This window comes from Heliangelus exortis, chromosome 3, assembly GCF_036169615.1.
Source record: "Heliangelus exortis chromosome 3, bHelExo1.hap1, whole genome shotgun sequence".
Taxonomy (NCBI): Eukaryota; Metazoa; Chordata; class Aves; order Apodiformes; family Trochilidae; genus Heliangelus; species Heliangelus exortis.
In genome coordinates, this window is record NC_092424.1 from 84,187,314 (window position 1) to 84,206,424 (window position 19,111).

At 36.1% G+C, this 19,111-nt stretch overlaps 1 protein-coding gene across 6 annotated transcripts in view; it reads left to right on the plus strand.

Annotated features, from left to right (window-relative positions):
• Window positions 1–19,111, plus strand: part of COL12A1 (collagen type XII alpha 1 chain) — a 99,674-nt gene that overhangs the window by 63,279 nt on the left and 17,284 nt on the right. For all 6 annotated transcript variants that reach the window (XM_071741541.1, XM_071741540.1, XM_071741539.1 and 3 more), the window contains 13 exons: window positions 1,008–1,131; window positions 1,328–1,471; window positions 3,485–3,649; window positions 4,522–4,560; window positions 4,654–4,792; window positions 6,903–7,045; window positions 7,426–7,535; window positions 13,097–13,246; window positions 14,092–14,169; window positions 14,757–14,843; window positions 15,610–15,663; window positions 16,187–16,282; window positions 18,181–18,234. In XM_071741541.1, the coding sequence (XP_071597642.1) occupies window positions 1,008–1,131; window positions 1,328–1,471; window positions 3,485–3,649; window positions 4,522–4,560; window positions 4,654–4,792; window positions 6,903–7,045; window positions 7,426–7,535; window positions 13,097–13,246; window positions 14,092–14,169; window positions 14,757–14,843; window positions 15,610–15,663; window positions 16,187–16,282; window positions 18,181–18,234 (1,383 nt within the window). The remainder of the gene's footprint in view (window positions 1–1,007; window positions 1,132–1,327; window positions 1,472–3,484; window positions 3,650–4,521; window positions 4,561–4,653; window positions 4,793–6,902; window positions 7,046–7,425; window positions 7,536–13,096; window positions 13,247–14,091; window positions 14,170–14,756; window positions 14,844–15,609; window positions 15,664–16,186; window positions 16,283–18,180; window positions 18,235–19,111) is intronic.

Below are 19,111 nucleotides of genomic sequence, written 5' to 3' on the forward strand. Positions count from 1 at the left end.
TAACTGGCAGACTGACTAGTTGTTATATGCCAGGTTTTGTATGAAGATGAAAGGAAGTTCTAGGCATATTTTTAGGTCTTTTGTTCCTTGTGTTTAAATCTGTAGACATTTTAAAGGGAAAGATACCCCTCATATTTTGCTCTGTCTTGGGCATTCTTTATCCTTCTTAGGTTTAATATATATGGGGTAGTTTTAATATATATGGGGTAGTTTTCCTTCCCATTTTTTTGTTTTATAACATCTTTTTTTCCTGCAAATATATATGGATCCATGGCCTAGAGATATAGAAGGCATAATATAGTTGACAGATACATATAAATACTAATGCTTAGTAAAATATTAAGGTTGCATACCTCTTGAGATAGTTGCAGCAATCTCAGGTTTCGAATTGGGTATAAATCATTAAAAATGGAGAATGTATTTCAATAAGTGCAAACATATACATACATAGAGATATCTATTCAGGATCAAATTAGTATGTTATAATGCAATTTTTAAAAGGAGCAAAAGGAAATATATATGTATATATAATATTTAAAGGTCATTTCAGAATAAACATTCAGTGTTTTTACTCCAGTATTTAAGAAAAGGGTACACATTTTATATGTATCTTTTATTGACATTCCATTACCAAATTCTTTTTGTGCTCCCTAAAAAAAAAAAACAAAAAAAAAACCACCTGCTAGAGGCTTTGTAGATATTGTCCATCTGCTTAGAAGAAGAGAATAGACACTATACATGGTGCATTATAGTAGTAAAAATAATATAAACATTGGTGTTTAAAATCACATCACATTTAATACATGAAAGAAAGAAAAATGTGCTGTGTGCACATTGCTTTGATGATATCTCTATATGTAAATATATGTGTGCATAATCATACATATATGACAATTATTTTTTCAATTGTTTATTGCTTCCTAATATACCACAATGCATACTTCAATTGAGAGAGCTGGCCTGAAGTCTGTCTGTGAGACTGAATACTGTGATAAATTCCATTTCAGGTTTCATTTGTCCAGTACAGTGATGAGGCAAAATCTGAATTTAAACTGAATACGTTTGATGATAAGGCCCAGGCTCTGGGAGCTCTTCAAAATATTCAGTACAGAGGAGGAAATACAAGGACAGGTAATTCTGAGCAGTAATTATATTTCTTTAGGATAAAATGTTTTCTGAACTTGTCTCATGATCCTAATATTGCACGACTGAAGAATTAGATTTTTTAATTTTCTGTTTCAGCTGTGTGTCTGTTGCCCTTTCAAAGGAAAGTGATTTCTTCTTGTGGATAATATGTCTGACTCCTTGTTCATTGTGCATTTCCTAGGCAAAGCCTTAACATTTATCAAAGAAAAGGTTTTGACTTGGGAGAGTGGCATGAGGCGAAATGTTCCCAAGGTATTGGTTGTTGTCACAGATGGTCGGTCTCAGGATGAGGTGAGGAAAGCAGCAACAGTCATACAGCACTCTGGTAAGCAGCTCACAGTAACTGGCTGTTTCGTTTCCTTACATGTTAAGCAATGCAATTTTAAGTGGTGCTTCACTTATCTGGAAATCCTTTACTCATCATTTATGGACTCAAAAAAGCATCCTGAGTATTTGGGAAAACCTTTTTAAAGAATTTAGACAGTCAGGGCCAGACTTTGTATTTCGCAGCCTTCTCCCTGGGGAAGGCTGTGGCTTCCCAAGGATTTCAAATAATTCCTCGTGAATAGCATATCATAGATATGATTGGTTACTTGCTGTGTGGAACCCGGGGATCACTGTGAAGTGTACTCCATTCTAATGCTTTTGATGTCATGTGCCTGGCTTTCTGAGATTTATGTTTTACCTGATATAAACCCGTGTATCTCCAGTTAAAGTGACTGCTTTTGGTGAAGTTTGGTCAGACCTGATAACTTCATTGCCTTTTGAGCTGTGAAATGTTGCACTTCTGCTTTGGATTTGGTGAATATGGCTTACTCAGGTCTAATAATCTATTCCTGTCCCTGCCCCCAGCAGTTTTGCATTTCAGTGCATGAGCCACCTGGAGCCCAGTTCCCTGAGTGAGGAGCTGTGCTTCTCTGTGGAAACCACTGGCATGTAGACCACAAGTGCTCAGCTTCTCTGCCACTGTGATCTGAAGGAATCATCTCTGTCTAGATCATTTCTGAAGATTTTTGGCTGCCCTATTCATAAAAGTCTTTACAGTCTCTCTGTATAGTCTTTCTCAGTGCTTAACTACCCTAATTATTGAATAACTTTGCCTCAAATTTCACCTGTTTCTTTAGGCTAATGAAAGTATTGGACTTTTTTCATTTACCTTGTTAACCAGTAAAGCAGTGGATCCCTGTCCACTGTGGTAGGCCTTCTTATTTGAAGCCTCTCCTCATTTCCTTTTTCCTGTCTTCTCTTTTCTAGACTAAACAAACCCATTTCCTTCAGCATCCTGTTGGTCACATTTTCCAAACCTCTTATCATTTTCACTCTCCACTCTACTTACTTTGATCTTTTTGCATATTAAATGTCATGCTCAAAGCCAGACGGGGTATTTCGGCCAAAACTTTACCACATTTTGCTACAGAGGAATAATTATCTTCTTTTTTAAAAATTAAAATTCAAATTTTTTTTTTTTTTGCTTTATAATTTGCAATAAATATGAATTCTACTTTCAGCCTCCAGCCAGAATTTGAAGTGTCTGTGCACTTCCTTGTCAATAAAATTTTGTCAAAGATTTTTTTCTGTATAGTGATGAATTGTGCAGTGACATGTCTGTGTGCTGATTACAGAGAGAGACTAGACAGATAGCTTAAACTTTTTGCTGACTTGGAAAGTAAAGACTGGTGAGATGAATACCACCCTAAGAAAGTGAAAAAGAGACAGAAGTATGTAATGCAGGGGGTTTCAGTGACAACTGGGTAACAGTCTGCACAGATACCTTGGACACAAGAACAGATTTAGATACTATAGAACTAAGAGGATTTTACCTTTTATTAAATGTGCTGTACATAGTATTGAACACAAGAGGAAATTTTTTCACTATTAGGACAGTCAGACATGGGAATGGTCTGCCAGGGGAAGTTGTGTTTTCCTTCACTTTTAAGTCTCAGCTTGACTGGGTGCTGTGACATCTCACATAAACAATGATATGAAGGATTGGACCAGATGATCTTTGAGGTCTCTTCCAACTTGGCATTCTATGATTCTATGATTTTTTAATGAAAGAATGAGGAGACTATAGCCAAGCCTATGTGAGCCTGGATAATGCCCAACTAAAATCAATGCAGGACATAGGAGGAAGTATTGAAAGAAAGGTGCAAAAATCAGTTTAATCCCCCCTGTGCTTTGATAGGGTGAAAGGATGTCCACAGTACATGCTCACAATGAAGGACAGGTAAAGACTAAATAGAACCTGAGAAATCAATGACAGAGATGATTTGTGATTTACCTGAAAAATGGCAATGTATGTTTGTTTCATTTTAAGTAACAAGTGGTGTTTTTACAGGCTTCAGTGTCTTTGTGGTTGGTGTGGCTGATGTAGATTACAATGAGCTGGCCAAGATTGCCAGCAAGCCCAGTGAGCGCCATGTATTTATTGTTGATGACTTCGATGCCTTTGAAAAGATTCAAGACAACCTCGTCACCTTTGTGTGTGAGACAGCTACCTCAAGTAAGTATAAGACACTGTTTTCTCTTTTCTAAAATGAATACAATTGTTTATATGTACCTACAGTTGCTCCCCCCCATTTCAGGCACACCAAAAGAAACATTTATATATAAAAGTTAGGTTTCCTAATAATGGAATGTAGTTCGAAGGAGCAAGTTTGTTACTTTTTAAAAATTTTGAAGTCAGTATTGTATTTTATGTAATTTAGTTGTACATTTCTAAAGTCCTGGCATAACAAAAAGAGTTAGATTCACTTACCTCTTTTAGAAGGAGTAGAATGATGACTAATGGGAACTGAGGACCACAATAAGCCTCTTTTTTACCACTGGCCTAGGGGTGGTAAAGAGGTGTAACTATACTGTATGATTCTGTTTTAAAATTACCTAAATAAAGTTCAGTTGTTTACTCAAGTGAAAACCTTCTATGGCAAAACCAAAAATTCTCAGGCTTGTCATGTGCAACTGTATACTCCCTAACTGCCTCATCCCCTGGCTCCTGAGAAGCCACATAAATCTGCAGTTTTTCCTTGTGCATCTGACAGCTATTATACAGCCTGACTCATGCCTCAAATATTAATGGAAAGACTGTGTCATTGTGCTTCTTTCTTCTTATGAATTAGACTCTTAAAATATTTGGGGGCATTCATTTGTTATTCCGTATAAATTGTCGCAACAGAAATATCCCACTAAAAGTAACAAGGATTTTAACAGTGCATCTACCACAGATCAGTGCATAGTATGACAAATGTAACAAAAGTTGCTTATTAATTGATAATAGCACAAACTTTTTGGTGATAAAACTTTCTGAAGTATGTAGGTGTTCCTATCCTGTTAGATTTTATAGTTTTAAGCTGTATGTTGTTTCTTTTCTTTTAGCTTGTCCTCTTATTTATTTGGAGGGATACACTTCACCTGGTAAGTAACTGCCTGCCATTTTGGCATAGGTTCATTTGTGTCTTTTACAGCTCTACAGTATTTTTATTCTTCATTTTCTCTCTGGATTTAAAGGTTTCAAGATGCTGGAATCATATAATCTAACAGAGAAGCATTTTGCTTCTGTACAAGGTGTTTCACTGGAATCAGGCTCTTTCCCAAGCTATGTATCATATAGACTCCACAAAAATGCCCTTATCAGCCAGCCAATACGGTAAGTCAACCTGAAAGGCTCCTGTTTCAGGCAAGCAGGTGAAGAAGAATAATAAGAGTTTACAGATGACAACATTAGTATCTTATGGAAGATGCATTAATTTGGTTTTCTTTTTCTTGAGCTCCAAGAAATTTATTCCACAGAACATCTATATGCATTCTCTTGTGACCTGTTCATTATTAATCCAGTTGCTTATTGTTCTTTTTCTGGACATTATACTTCTTAAACACTCAAGTTGCTGAACACACAGTTTGTCCTGAGGCAGTTGAACAACAGCCCTCTTACTATAAAAAGCTCTGTGTTTCCAGAAGGAAGTGGTTTCAATATGGAGGGATAAGCACCACTTTTTGCAGGGGCATCATTCATACTGCAGTAGGCAGCATGCTGATGCCATTGACTTGGGATATATTCTCTACTGGAAATGCTGTCTTTGGCAAATGCAGTGGATTTTGCAAGGGCCTGAGGTCTTAGAGACTGGTTATTGGTGGATAATATAAAGTCATTTTTTCCAACATTTTTTTCACAAAACCCTCACCAAAACAAAAAAATAACCCCTTATTTAGCAGTTAGTTTTGCTAAGTGGAGAACAGGACATCTTGGGGTTTTTTTACATTTGTTCATTTGGCATCTATTTAAGTAAAGTTCAAAAAAGTCCTTCTGAGTCAGAAGAGATTACTAGAGATAGATAGCTCATTGTTCCTATTAAATTTAAGGAAATTTAATCTTCTTTTCATTGAAGTCTTTGAAATCTCCTGCAATCCTGCCAGACTATTTAAAGATCAGATCACAGACACAGGAGATAAGTTATATGAAGAAATAATTTCTTTTTGCTAGCCTTCTCAGATCACTACTTTATCACAAGAGGGCTTGAGGACTTTTTGTGTTCATTGGAATTCCATTATAGCTATGAGGGTGACAGATCTCTGACAGAGAGAATTTTTGTGATCTAGGGAAGTACAGATAATCCTAGTCACTAAGATCTTGTTTTGCAACTCTCTAGTTAAGATTCAATTTACATATTGCAAAATAAGATCATAAAAAGATAGGCATCCTATTTATTTATTTATTTATTTAGAATGTTGTGATATGTAGTCTGTTGTTTCCTGTAAGAGGTAAAGTAGCTTTGCACTAGGAATGGAGTAGACTGTTCTGGGCACTTACTTTCCATAAGAAGCCAGAAAATAAAACTCACTTTAGAGTGAGTCAGCAAAGCAATAAAAATATCCTGATTCTGATGGCATAGTTGTTTCCATATCTGAGATAACTTGATATCCAATTTATGGTATTGTATGGTGTAAGACCTACTTAAATATTTCCTTCCCTGCACTGTGCTGTGTGAGGTGTTGTGCTATATTGCAGTGTCCATAATTGTATGGATACATAAACTTTGCCTCTCCCTTGTCTCTTCATTTTAAGGTTTCTATGTTTATGAAGCCAAATCCCTTCTCTTTTCCTTTATAATGGTTAAAAAGAAGCAGAAGCTTCCTACTTTCTAACAGGTCCTTCCTGCATTTCCTCCCTCTCTCTTCAGAAAATGCTGGAGGCTATTTAATGCACATTTTTATTTGCTTTTGGATGTGTGGCTTTTTTAAATGTCTAACAGTAGGAACATCACAAATCTAAAGCTAAGCCACAGATGAATGAGGTAGAACCCAAATACACCACCAATTGCAGGGAATACATTAAATACATCCTTCATTGTATCTGTGCCTGGAGGGCAGCAATGCTTCAATGCTGTTTTCTGTTCCCTGAGTCCAGCTGAAAAAAAGATAGAGTTCTAAGGTATAGCTTTATTCTATGTATTTATCATCAAGGAATTAAAAATATGTGTAGTTTACACAGAATGTTACCACAGAAATACATTTCCAAGAGGTTTTGGTCATATTCTGGCTTTCTCTATAGCCATGGTGCCTGGAGAGGCAGTGAGTTCATCTTAACAAATCACAAACTCCTTTTCTAATTGAGAAAGTAGTTAAAATTCTCAGTTCTATTAATCACTGTGCTCTCCCTGTTACTCTCATGTCTTTTCTTTGAAAAAGAGCAAATAATGAAGATCTTATTTTCCTTATGTGTTTCCATGTGAAAAAGTGTCCTCATATTTTCTTAACAGGGAGATTCACCCAGAGGGATTGCCACAGGCATACACTATCATTCTGCTGTTCCGTCTTCTGCCTGAGTCCCCTAATGAGCCTTTTGCAATTTGGCAGATTACAGACAGAGATTACAAACCACAAGTTGGAGTTGTGCTTGATCGTAAGGATGATTTTGCTTATTGTGCAAATAATTTATGTATTATGTTACTTTGCATGCATTCTTCCTAAATATTTCCCAAACCAAAGCATTCCAATATGCTAAAAGGATTATATATGTTTATTTTTAAAAGTTTTTTAATTTTTTTACTTTGTACATTTTTTTTTTCCACAAAGAAAAATTTAGCTCATCTACACTTCTACTTTGGTATTATCTCTAAAACCAAAGGAGTACACATCTATGTACTCATCAGTCAGTAAGACCATCTACAATCTGTCTTTACCCATTGGAATGATATACTACATTTTACTTAGAAGTGTATCTTAGGATGGTTGAGTCAATATAATATATGAAATTAAATGTATTATTTTGATTTACTGCAGCTGCCAGCAAAGTGATGTCATTCTTTAACAAGGATACAAGAGGAGAGGTTCAAACTGTAACTTTTGATAATGATGAAGTAAAGAAAATCTTTTATGGAAGCTTCCACAAGGTAAAGAATTTAAATTATAAATTTTGCTTTGTGAAGTGCTGTTATGTGAAACAAAAGACAAGCAGGCAGAAGCCACTGTCAGTTGTATGCAATCTTTGTATAGTAGTGTAAGTCGACACCATGTAAAAGAAGAGTTCTGAAGTTATTAGCGTTTCTTTTATTTTTTATTTTTTTAAAATTGAGTTAAAGGCTTTCTTTGAACAAATGTAAGAGATTTTTCAAGATCTTGTCAAGAATTTGTCATGATTGTGTTAGTGGAGGGATATCTCTGAACAAGACATCATAGCCTGATTGCTGGCACTTGATAGAAAAAGAAGAAAAGGTAAACAGGAAAGAAAAAAAAAAAAAAAAAGGAAAAGAAGTTGTGGTGAGAAAAAATTGTGGGCAGTATAGTGATTTGGAATTTTTCAGAGAAGATGTAGCCTCAGAAAATAAAAAGTTATTGGCTTATGGAGGAAAGCAGTAAACCAGTTTTGGGAGGTGAATAGCATATTGAATAAGATTCATATGTTTAACAAACATAATACATGAATACATATATATTTCGTATGTGTATGTATTGGTATGTTTTTGGATTAAATTCACTCAGCCTAAAATATTCCTAAATATTGCAAAATAATATTAACCAAAGTAGCAACAATAATGACAGAGACCCCAAGAAAGATCATAAAACCTGTTTGTGATTTAGAATGAAACTCATGTTTTTTGAATTGTCAAAATGGCTAGTGAAATCCTTGCTTGTTACTGCATCTCAGTTGTGATAGTTTTGTGTTTCCTTTTCTTCTTTGATTCACCAAGCAATGAAAACTTGATATTGCTGGGCTTCATTGCCCCTGGTATCTCATGCCCCTGGTATCTCACTCAGGCTATGTAAGTGTCTAAAACTGAATTCAGAAGATACTTTCCTGTGGTGCTAAGCATATATGCTTAGAGAAAGAGAGAGGCAATTGCAACAGTTTTGGTCATCTAAAACGTACATTCTTATGTTTTTGTTTAGTTTACTTTTCTTCTTATGACTAAATATGGCTGGAGTACAACATTTGTTTTCTTTCTGATACCCTCTCCTGTATGACTGGTCACTACCAGCACTCCTTTGAGGTATAGATAAGAGGTTGCTTCTGTCAGCTTGCTGATACTGGAGCCCACGTTGTCAACCCAGCTCTGCTAGGCTGGAAGCAGGGCGAGCTAGCTGGTGCCAGCTTTACTTCTTTTGACTTCATCTATTTAAAACACAGATGACTAAAATAATCACATAGTACTATAAAAGAACTTGGTTTCCTCAGAATTTGACAGAGTATAAATTTCTGAACTGCTTTATGTCACATCGGCTGTTCTTGTGTTTATAATTTGTTTAATGTCACTGGCTTTGTGACGGATAAGTAGGTTTGCATCACACCTGTATTAGGCAGCTTCTCTTTTGTCCTTGGCATCTTGCTTTTTACCTTGCTTTGGTTTTGTTAGCTTAGTGGGACAACTGAATTTTAAGGACGTGTTCATCTACAGGAGTGAGAAAAACTGTCATTAAGGGGTAGGATAGATATTGTTTTGGTATAAAAATTGAGTCATCACCAAGAAATGCTGATAAAACACAAAGCAGCATATAGCATGCTTCAGTTTGGGTATTGGTGTGAGAATTGAAGCTACCTTCTCCAGCCTAGTAGTGTGGAGCTCTCTCCATGCTCTACTGCCAGCACACTGTTTTATGTAGCTTATTTAATTGAGATTCAGAGTTATATTTTCCTTGCAACAACCTACAAACCTAGCAACACTATCAGTTATGTGTAACTGTTTATTGAACTTGATGTCTTAAATCTTCGTTTGCAAAGCCAAGTCATGAAGAACTTGATGGTGAAAAACAGTTGCAGGGGAAATAAAAATCCAGCATTTTGTATTATTTTAATAGTTAAATATGCTCATTCATATGAACAGGAAGGAATCCTGAGAGGCCAAATGGTATTCATAGAATCATAGAATCATAGAATTGGCTGGGTTGGAAGGGACCTCAGAGATCATCAAGTCCAACCCTTGATCCACCACTGCGGTTGCTAGACCATGGCACTGAGTGCCACATCCAGTCTCTTTTTAAATATCTCCAGGGATGGAGAGTCCACCACTTCCCTGGGCAGCCCATTCCAATGCTTGATCACCCTCTCTGTAATGAAATTCTTTCTAATATCTAACCTAAACTTCCCCTGGCACAACTTAAGACCATGCCCTCTTGTCTTGTTGAAAGTCATCTGGGAAAAGAGACCAATCCCCCCCTGGCTACACTCTCCTTTCAGGGAGTTGTAGAGAGTGATGAGGTCTCCTCTGAGCCTCCTCTTCTCCAGGCTGAACAGCCCCAGCTCCCTCAGCCTCTCCTCATAGGATCTGTGCTCGAGTCCTTTCACCAGCCTGGTTGCCCTCCGTTGGACCTCCTCTAGGACCTCGATATCCTTCCTGAACTGAGGGGCCCAGAACTGGACACAGGACTCGAGGTGTGGCCTCACCAACGCTGAGTACAGGGGCAAACAGGAGTAACAGACATTTGCAAATTATATGAAAGTTCTGGCACTATGAATTCTTCCTTATGAGCCTCTTTCAAGCAAAAAATGAACCATGTATCAGTTATTAAGTGCACTGTGTCATTCCTCTTATCTTTTATCCAGGAAGGAAACAGAAGTTCAGATTTTGATAGTATTTAAATTAATTGGAGTAGCTTTGATTTAAAGAGATATATTTGGGATTTTTCACTATGTAACTAACTGGTCATTCTTTCCATGATGATTGCTGAAATTGCTATATGAAATAGGTTGTTATGAGATTCCCCAGTTCATGTGCTAGAAAAACATTATATATCAGCCATGTTGATTAGTTCCTAATGAAGGATAGCTGTAGTTTCATCTGGATCCAGGGAAGAAAGTGAGAGTAACGCATTTCAAAAGGTACCTTTGCAGTTTCTCCTGCCACCCAGTTTCAAAGAAATGACAAACCTTTAGAATTCAAGAAGATATTTTTCCAAAATATCAAGCACTTTCGAGGTTTTCATTTGATGATTTACTGAAGCACTCACTCACTGAAGCAGAGTTAACTACACCTAATGTGCAGGGAAATTTACTTTGGCATACTTGAATACTTTGCGTAGCACAGCTATGGTGAAAGCTGTTGAACCTGGCAAGTCCCATAGGAAAAACCCTGACTGCCTGAGACAGTAACTAAATTCATAACTGAAAGTTTTGGAGATGCAGACAAGCTCTACTTTCTTATTCTTACCATTCTAGTCTTCCTTTTAAATCACAATTTTGCAGTAGTTTACCACAGGAGATTCAATAATGAGTGGATGTCTTTCTGATGTTCTTATGGGATGATAACTGTCTTAGCTTATTGATGTTGTTCATTTAGCAGTAGATCAGAGCACCATCAAACTTATCTTCCAATGGGTACAGACAGACAGAGTAAAGTATATTTTAATTCTTAAAACCTCAGTGTCTTCAGGCTGTGGTCAGAACTGATGTTTTATGGTGATGTGTTAGAAATGGAGGAGAATGACTCTCTTAATGTTTTGTTGGAAACATAATATAGCAGGATTGAATGCAGAGATGTTATATTTACTATAACCCCTAGATGCATCATTTTCTCAGATTTATGCTTGGGCCATGAGATTTAGGCTGGAATTCAGAGCTGGAATTAAAGAAGCAGAGTCAAGGATTTTGGGGAGCCCTACTTTTTTTGACTACTATGGTCACTTCTTTGAATAGATAGCATCCTGCTATCAGCATTCTGATGTAGAATACCTTGTCCTAAGTTTTGTGTGCAAAATCCATTTGTTATGTGGATGTCATTCGGTTTATTTAATTTGTGACAAATAATTAACATTCCAGGAAAAGGACATGCATGTTAGGTAGCTTTCAGAATTCATAAATTACATCTACTGTGAATTTAAACTGTTTGATGTATTAGTTAACCTGTAAAATTTAGTCATACAATCAACTGACTGAGTATATTATATGTAATGATAATGAGTTTAGTTTTGGCTTGGTGCTTATTTCATTCTGTGTGAAGCTTGGTATGTAATACTAAAATATACTTTGGACACAGTTATGTTTCTATTATTTTTTTATTTTGTCAATAAGCTGGGATCATTAATTAAAATCCACTTGTATACTCTGCACTGAGAGTTAAACTGATGCTGACCGAATTTCAGATTTCAACGTTAAGGCAGTTTCAAAAGTCTTAATACCAATAATATAAAGCATAAACCATCATGTTTAAAGAGTTTCAGATAAGCTATGCTGATGCCTTGGAGATGACTCTGCATAGGAAAATATTTGATATGGAAAAAAAGAAGACATTCTCAAGAGATTGTTCAGGCACTTGTTGACTCAGGACATTTAAGGGAATCTCTGTTTCAACTTCATGCCAATATTTTAAGCAGTCATAAGATAGCAATATGTCTCTGAAGGGTTATATACTGTGATAACAGCTTTAAAACATAAATACATACTTCAAAGATTCTTTACTGCTGATCTTACTGTGTTGATATTTTAACAGTTGCATAGCTATTATACTGTTGTTTATACAGTATATGCAGTAAGTTATAAAGGCCCACTGAAACTTTTCTGTTGCCTTAAGATGATGGAGGCATCGGCTGCATATTAGATTTACGAAAATGTCAGACCATTTGCTTTCTTGGAGGGTGCTGGATGTCTTGTTTTCATAAATACATAGGAATTTCACTTGCATAATATTCATCATACGTACTATGAATTTTTAGAATAGTAACCATTCATTTTTCCATTTTGTCTGTTGTTCTGTTTAAGGTTTACTGTGTTTTCCTCAAACACTTCATTCTCTTCTCCTGGTAAATTTGTTCTCCCTTTGTTAACAGTCATTCTTTTCTCCCTCACAAGTTTCCCTTATTTCTCATAATTAATCTCTTCCCCCTTTTCCCTAATTTAGGCATGTGCTTTTGTAGCCAAATGTCTCTCATGGAAATTTCTCTCTTGTGTCTTCCATTGTTTTCTCTTTTTCTGGGCAGGCTTCTCTGCTTACTTCCTGTATCTCAATGCAACTAATTCCTCTGGTTGAATCATCTGTGGAAACTGAACCCTGGATCTTTGGATCTGAAACAATTTGCTCTCTGAACTACAGACAGAGTCTATTAGCCAGTGGCAGCCACAGACTCATAAACCTCTTGTGTGGTCCCAGCTGCCAGAAAAGGACAAGGAGAGCTTATATTAATTTCATCTCAAATTCTTTTTATTTTTTACTTTTTTTTTTTTTGACACAAAGCAATTTTCATGCAAGCTTTTTCAAATAGACTGTTGTAGTTCAACTCTTATCTTAAATAGTACTTCATAGCTGTGCTTGTGTTTTCATCTTATTGACCTCCAACACATTTTAAAGAGGTTAATAATGTAATAGTTTTTCCTTGATTTTGAATTTTTACACCAGTTGAAAGTAAAGCAGGATTACTAAGAAAAAAAATTTAAGAATATTACCTAAACAGTCAAATACTGTTAATGTATGAAGTAAGTACACCTATGTGCCTTTTCTAAATATTAAGTTCAACTGTTTTTCAGGTCCACATTGTTGTAACTTCATCGAATGTTAAGATTTACATTGACTGCAGTGAAATTCTGGAAAAGCCAATTAAGGAGGCTGGGAACATCACCACTGATGGCTATGAAATACTTGGGAAACTTCTGAAAGGTGACCGGAGATCAGCCACAGTAAGCAAAATAAATTAATCCATTCATTAATGTAAACCCTTGAAATTTTCTGAGGAAAGAAATTAGAGACAGAATTACTAAGAAACCAGTATTGCACCCAAAGCTTTCAGCAAGATTGAATTACCCTAACAGGGTAATTTTGGTCTCAATAACTTCTCTTTCTACCAGAACTGCAAGGAAAAAAATCTAATATCTGAAAATTGCAGTCAGGTTGTTTCAAACAATAGTGGAAATGTTTTTATTTTAATAGAGAGAGTAGTTACTCATTGGAACCATTTACTGTGCATTCTGTATCACTGGAAATCTTTAAATCTTTCTTAAGGACAAACTTTGATGAACAGGGTGACTTAATGCTTTGAGGGTAACATCAGCTAGTTTGATGGATTAACTATACTTAATAGGTAAATATTACTTTTCCCTACTACTGTCAGAGGAAAGTTCCATACAGGAATTTGAATCAGTACAGTCCTTTGAGCTGGTCCAACAGTTTTTCAGCCAGACTTCATGTTGAAGTCCATAGGCACTCAGTTGATGTAGAGGTTATTTGGTATTATTCATTAAGTATTCAAAAATATTTCTTGGGTTATTTTATCTAGTTATCTTTTGCCCACAGAACAAAAGCAAGCATCAGTGCTTCAAGTTATTGCAGTATTATGTAGGCTCGATTTTAATTTTTTTATTATTTTAAAATCTTTTTTCTGGCAGTCAAAAAAATGAAGTGAAAGTCTAAATGATGTTAACCACACTAGAAATATATTTTCTGAGGAGTCATTTTAATTGTAATGCCACTACGTTTTGTAATTAACATTTCTGGTACCTTTCAAGAATCCTGCTTTCTTTTACAGCTAGAAATCCAGAATTTTGACATTGTATGCAGTCCAGTTTGGACGAGCAGAGACAGATGCTGTGATCTTCCTTCTATGGTAAGTATAAATAAACCAGAGGCTGTTCAGAAAATCTTTATTAATAGCAAATGCAACAGCATCAATATTAGCCTCATCCTGACAACACATCTAAATCACAGCTGTCAGAACAGCCGGTGAGCAGCACTGCATTTCCAAGTTTTGTGTCTGAGGGAGAAAGATTGTAGTGCATTATAATTTAGTCCCTTAAAACTGTGGAAAAATGTCAGTTTTATCTTGTACTTCAGTTATATGTAATTATTTTTTTTTATTCAATATGGTTTTAGATTGGCATTCAAATATGGTTATTTTGTACTTTGTCAGTGTAAGGCAATTGTCTAATGGATATAAATATTAGAATAACAGAAATTGCAGATGTATTTGATTTTGCCCGTGTTTCTATTAGTCTCTCATATTGCTTGCAGACAAAATTTTCTAGAAATATGAAAGATCCTGTAGAAACATTTGGAAACACTGTATAACTGTGAGTTTCACTTTTATGGGAAAACATGATAATAAAGAATTTTGCTGTTATTGTCTTAGAAAATTATGCTGCCCCCAAGTACTTTTCTTTAAAAGGACAGTAATAGGTGTGATTGAATTTTCAGAGAGATGAAGCAAAATGCCCAGCTCTTCCCAATGCTTGTACCTGTACTCAAGACAGCGTGGGACCTCCAGGACCCCCTGGACCAGCTGTAAGGAACTATTCATAATGGACAGATTTTTTCATTTTTAAATTAATAGAATTAATTTTGTGTTGATTTGTGGTTTTATGAAACAAAGGTCAGACAGAGAGAAAATTTCTATCAACATGTCTGGAACTTCATGGTGATCTGTTCACCATTAGTTTAAAACACAGTTGGGCAGCTACTACCACCTCTACTGGTTTCAAAAATAATACTTTTCCCATATTTAAAATGTGATGGCTGTGAATAGCTCTTCATTGTTTGATGGGCTGATTCTGGCCTGATCTGAGGTGTAAAATTTTTTTGTTATTATTATTATTATTTATGTGGAGAGAGAGTGATCTGCAGAATGGATATGCTCGTACTAATTGCTTTGAATATAAGGGAGTTGTACTCAGCCCAGCAGTCCTTCTACTTTGAAGCTATCAAAAATGTTTCATGAAGAATCTGAAGCCCAGTAAAGTTGTCTAGCAGTCCACAAGAGGCATCCAGAGATTTTGATGAACATAAATTGAAGAACTTTATACCTACAGAGACAAAAATGACAATAATTTCACATGCACTGAATAATAATTGGCAAGGCTGAAGCTGATGTGGTTTATTTGAGTTCCTGATGCCTCTTTTATTATAGTACTCCTCAGCTGTGTGATCTATACACTCTAAAACTTTAGCCTTTAGCATAAGAATTTGATAAAGAGGATTCATAACATACCAATGTGATGGAGCCTTTCTTTCCCTGTATGAAATACATTTTCTTTTCAAATATTCAATTTAGGGTGGCCCAGGTGCTAAAGGTCCCAGAGGTGAAAGGGGTTTGACTGGATCATCTGTAAGTATCTTTCTGGAAAGCTTTTATAATGTTGATGCTTGCCTGTATAAAAATTTATATGCTTAGTTCTATGCTGAGCTAAGAATGGAGATGAAAAATTTTCTTGGAAAAATGCCTGTATGTTATTAATGTGCAGCCTGCTTATTTGAGACTGTATTTACACAGCCTACATATTTATGTATATCCTCAAGGGCACTGACTGTACATCATGAATCAAAGTACTTGCATCAGGATGTTAATACACACTCTGGTCATCTTTATCCCCTCTGCTCTGCTGAGGAGATGGCTATACTTCTAATTAACACTGACAGAGGGCCTGTGTTCACCAAAATGAATCAGAGAATAGCTTAAGAAAGTGGATGTCACTTGGATAACAGTTTCCACAGTTGATCTGTGTTATTAAATGTATCTCCAGGCTTCAGACTCGCCTCAAGTGTCTCACCAAAGCATTTTGCAGTTGCAGATCTAATAAGGGGTTGTCATTTATAATCTTGTTTTAATTGTTCTAATTTTCTGCTTTAAGGGGCCACCTGGTCCTCGTGGTGAGACAGGTCCTCCTGGCCCTCAGGGTCCCCCAGGTCCACAGGGCCCCAACGGGCTGTCAATCCCAGGTGAACCGGTGAGTGGCCGTGCTGAGTGTTGGGAGTCACAGATGTACACAGGGATGGATCTGGGGAAGAGGGTGGCAGCTTTGGGCTAACATTCATTTTTCCCTGAAACAAAGTAGCATCATGAAACAAGTCACTTTCTGAAATAAAGTCTCTTTCAATACAGTACCATTTTCAATCCTGAATGACACAAGTGCTTAAGGGGTGCCTATGGAGGGACAGCCTCTAAGTGTTGTTGCACTGTACGCTGGGCTACTCCTTAGTCTTACAGCTTTTGTGTAGAGTTGGTAGACCTTCAGATTCTAGGACTCAAAATGTACAGGGAAATGAAACACACAAAATTATTCTGAAGACTTTCACAAAGATTTACATGTCCAACTTCTGGTTACTAAGCTTAAATCCTTAGCTGAAAGTTCAGAGAGGCAACTGATGCCTAGATCTAGGAATGCAAAACAGCCTTTTATTCCTAGAGTGCTTTCTTGGCAACAGCAGGCAGATTTGACCAAAAGGCTACTTTTGATTTCATGTACATGCCTTCAAAGCCAGAGTAACTCTATTAACACTGATGAAGTTTCACCAGATTGTGTTGTTTTCTAGCAGATACCATAGGTAAACCTTTGTCTACATTCTGAAGGTATTGACTGATTTTGCCATATTTTAATATGTAATCACCCTAAAAGCAAGAATATAATCTTTATATTTCCTGTGTAGGATTAGCATGAATTTTAATATCATCAGGAACTTTTAAAATGAAGTCTATGAATCAAATATTAAATCTATGGAATTGGTGTCTAGTTGCACACTCACATTTTGTATTTTAAACCACATTTCCTTCTCAGTCTCTACTGTAATTTTAAAAATGGAAAACAAAATGTAGTTTAAGTTATATAATAGGTACACCTTCTGTTTTGTAAGGAAAAAGTAGAAGGATTTTATTAGCCAGTGTAGATGCTTTTCATTTTTTTATTATATACTGGGAAGAGAAACTTCAAGATGATCTACAGGTACCAAACAAGAAAGGCCAAACACATTTCTTTTACATGTGGAATACAATGAAACTGTCTCATTCAGTTTGAAAACCTCTAAAGAATAAAGCCACCAACACTAGTGGAACTTCTCATTAGGTAACAATAAGTTAGAGTTCCACTTTTGAGTCACATAATTTAATTTTTTATATCAATTACAATTCACATTGGTAGTCTAGGTTTGCCATTTTGTTGCAGGGTTTGTGTGTCATTAACAGTTATTAATGATGGATTATCATGCAAGCCACTCTGAAAAATAAACATTATATTTTCAAATATAGCTCATCATGGGTTAGACTGTGCAGTTATACTACAGTGCTGTAGTGTATGGAAAGGAAATAGTTAGGAAAGGCAATACACACTGTGTAAGCTGTCACCTGGTCTCCTGGCATTGTGCAATGTCTTTTAGACCATGACTTAGAGAAAAATAATGATACTTTAAAAAGTCTGAGCTTTTACACTTCATGAGTGTAAGCATATCTGTTTGCCAGCTGAGAAAGATTAAGGGACATTGGGAGACAACATATAACTCTATCCTGCTTTCCTGCTTGCGAAGACAGTGATATCAGTCTCTCTTACTGAAAAGTCTGTGTCACTTTGTTATCAGCATATGTGTCCCCTTCAAGTGTCTGCTTGCCTGTGTTTTAAATATAGTGACAACCAGTCATCTGCATTTACAAATGCTTCTGATTTCAGTATTCAGCATGACTTCAGGTAAGAGGTATATATATATCTTGATTTATTCTGTAAGACATAGTCGGCTTGCAGATTCCTTAATTCAGGTATCTTACAGAAATAGCTTGCCTTGATTTACACAAATCAATTATTTTACTGATCTATTCTGTAATTCATAATCTCTGAAAATGCTTTAATGAAAATTACAGGGTCGTCAAGGAATGAAAGGTGATGCTGGCCAGCCTGGACTACCAGGGCGATCGGTAAGCCAACCCTTAGACATGATTATGTCATTTCACACTATTCCTGATGCAAGCTGCCTGCTGGACAGCTGTCTTTGACATCACAAGGAGCCATGGGATCTTCTTACACCTCTCTAAGAAATGATTTTGGAAACATAATTATCTTACATTTAAGAAATTGAAAAACAGGAAACAGTAAACCATTCAAAACAGCAAGAGCCAAAAAAAATCATGTACTAAGTCAAGCCAGATGTTCATGTAGATTTTGCACAGGGACAGACCACTGGGTTAGAAAAAGATTACTCCCCAGGATGGTCCCTCAAATTCTGATCACCTGCAGTTAAATATCTTCCTAAAATAAGAAGCTTTGCTGACCCCTCTTCAGCAATGTTGTCTAATTGCTGCCCACTTTTGGAAGTCAAGCAGTCTTGGGATATTAATTGTATGCTTTCTACATTGTTTATATATTTTAGGTTTCTATATCATAAAATAGGATTAGATGCTGAGGAAAAAAAGGAGGATTTTTTTTTTTTAAATCAGCCAGATTTCAATAATATAAGGTCATTGATCTGCTCATGTGATGACATAACTAATATTTTCTGTGTTGTTCTCGGTTTTACTGAGGATATAAACACTGTATGAGAGATGTTTATATGGTCGTGTTGATTTAGTTGCAAATGCCAGATGAGGTTATCCCTGAGTAATATATATCTAGGGAGTAGTAATATCCTGTAAAAAGCAATGCTACATTTTAGCATACTGTGAGATTACATTGGAGAGGGGAAAGAACATCACTGCAGGATACAAGGTAGCTCATTATCCTGTTCCTACAACAGTGAAGTAGATCCTATGGAGTGCTGAATGAAATCATTCTCAGGTGTCCTCTAATGTAGCCTGC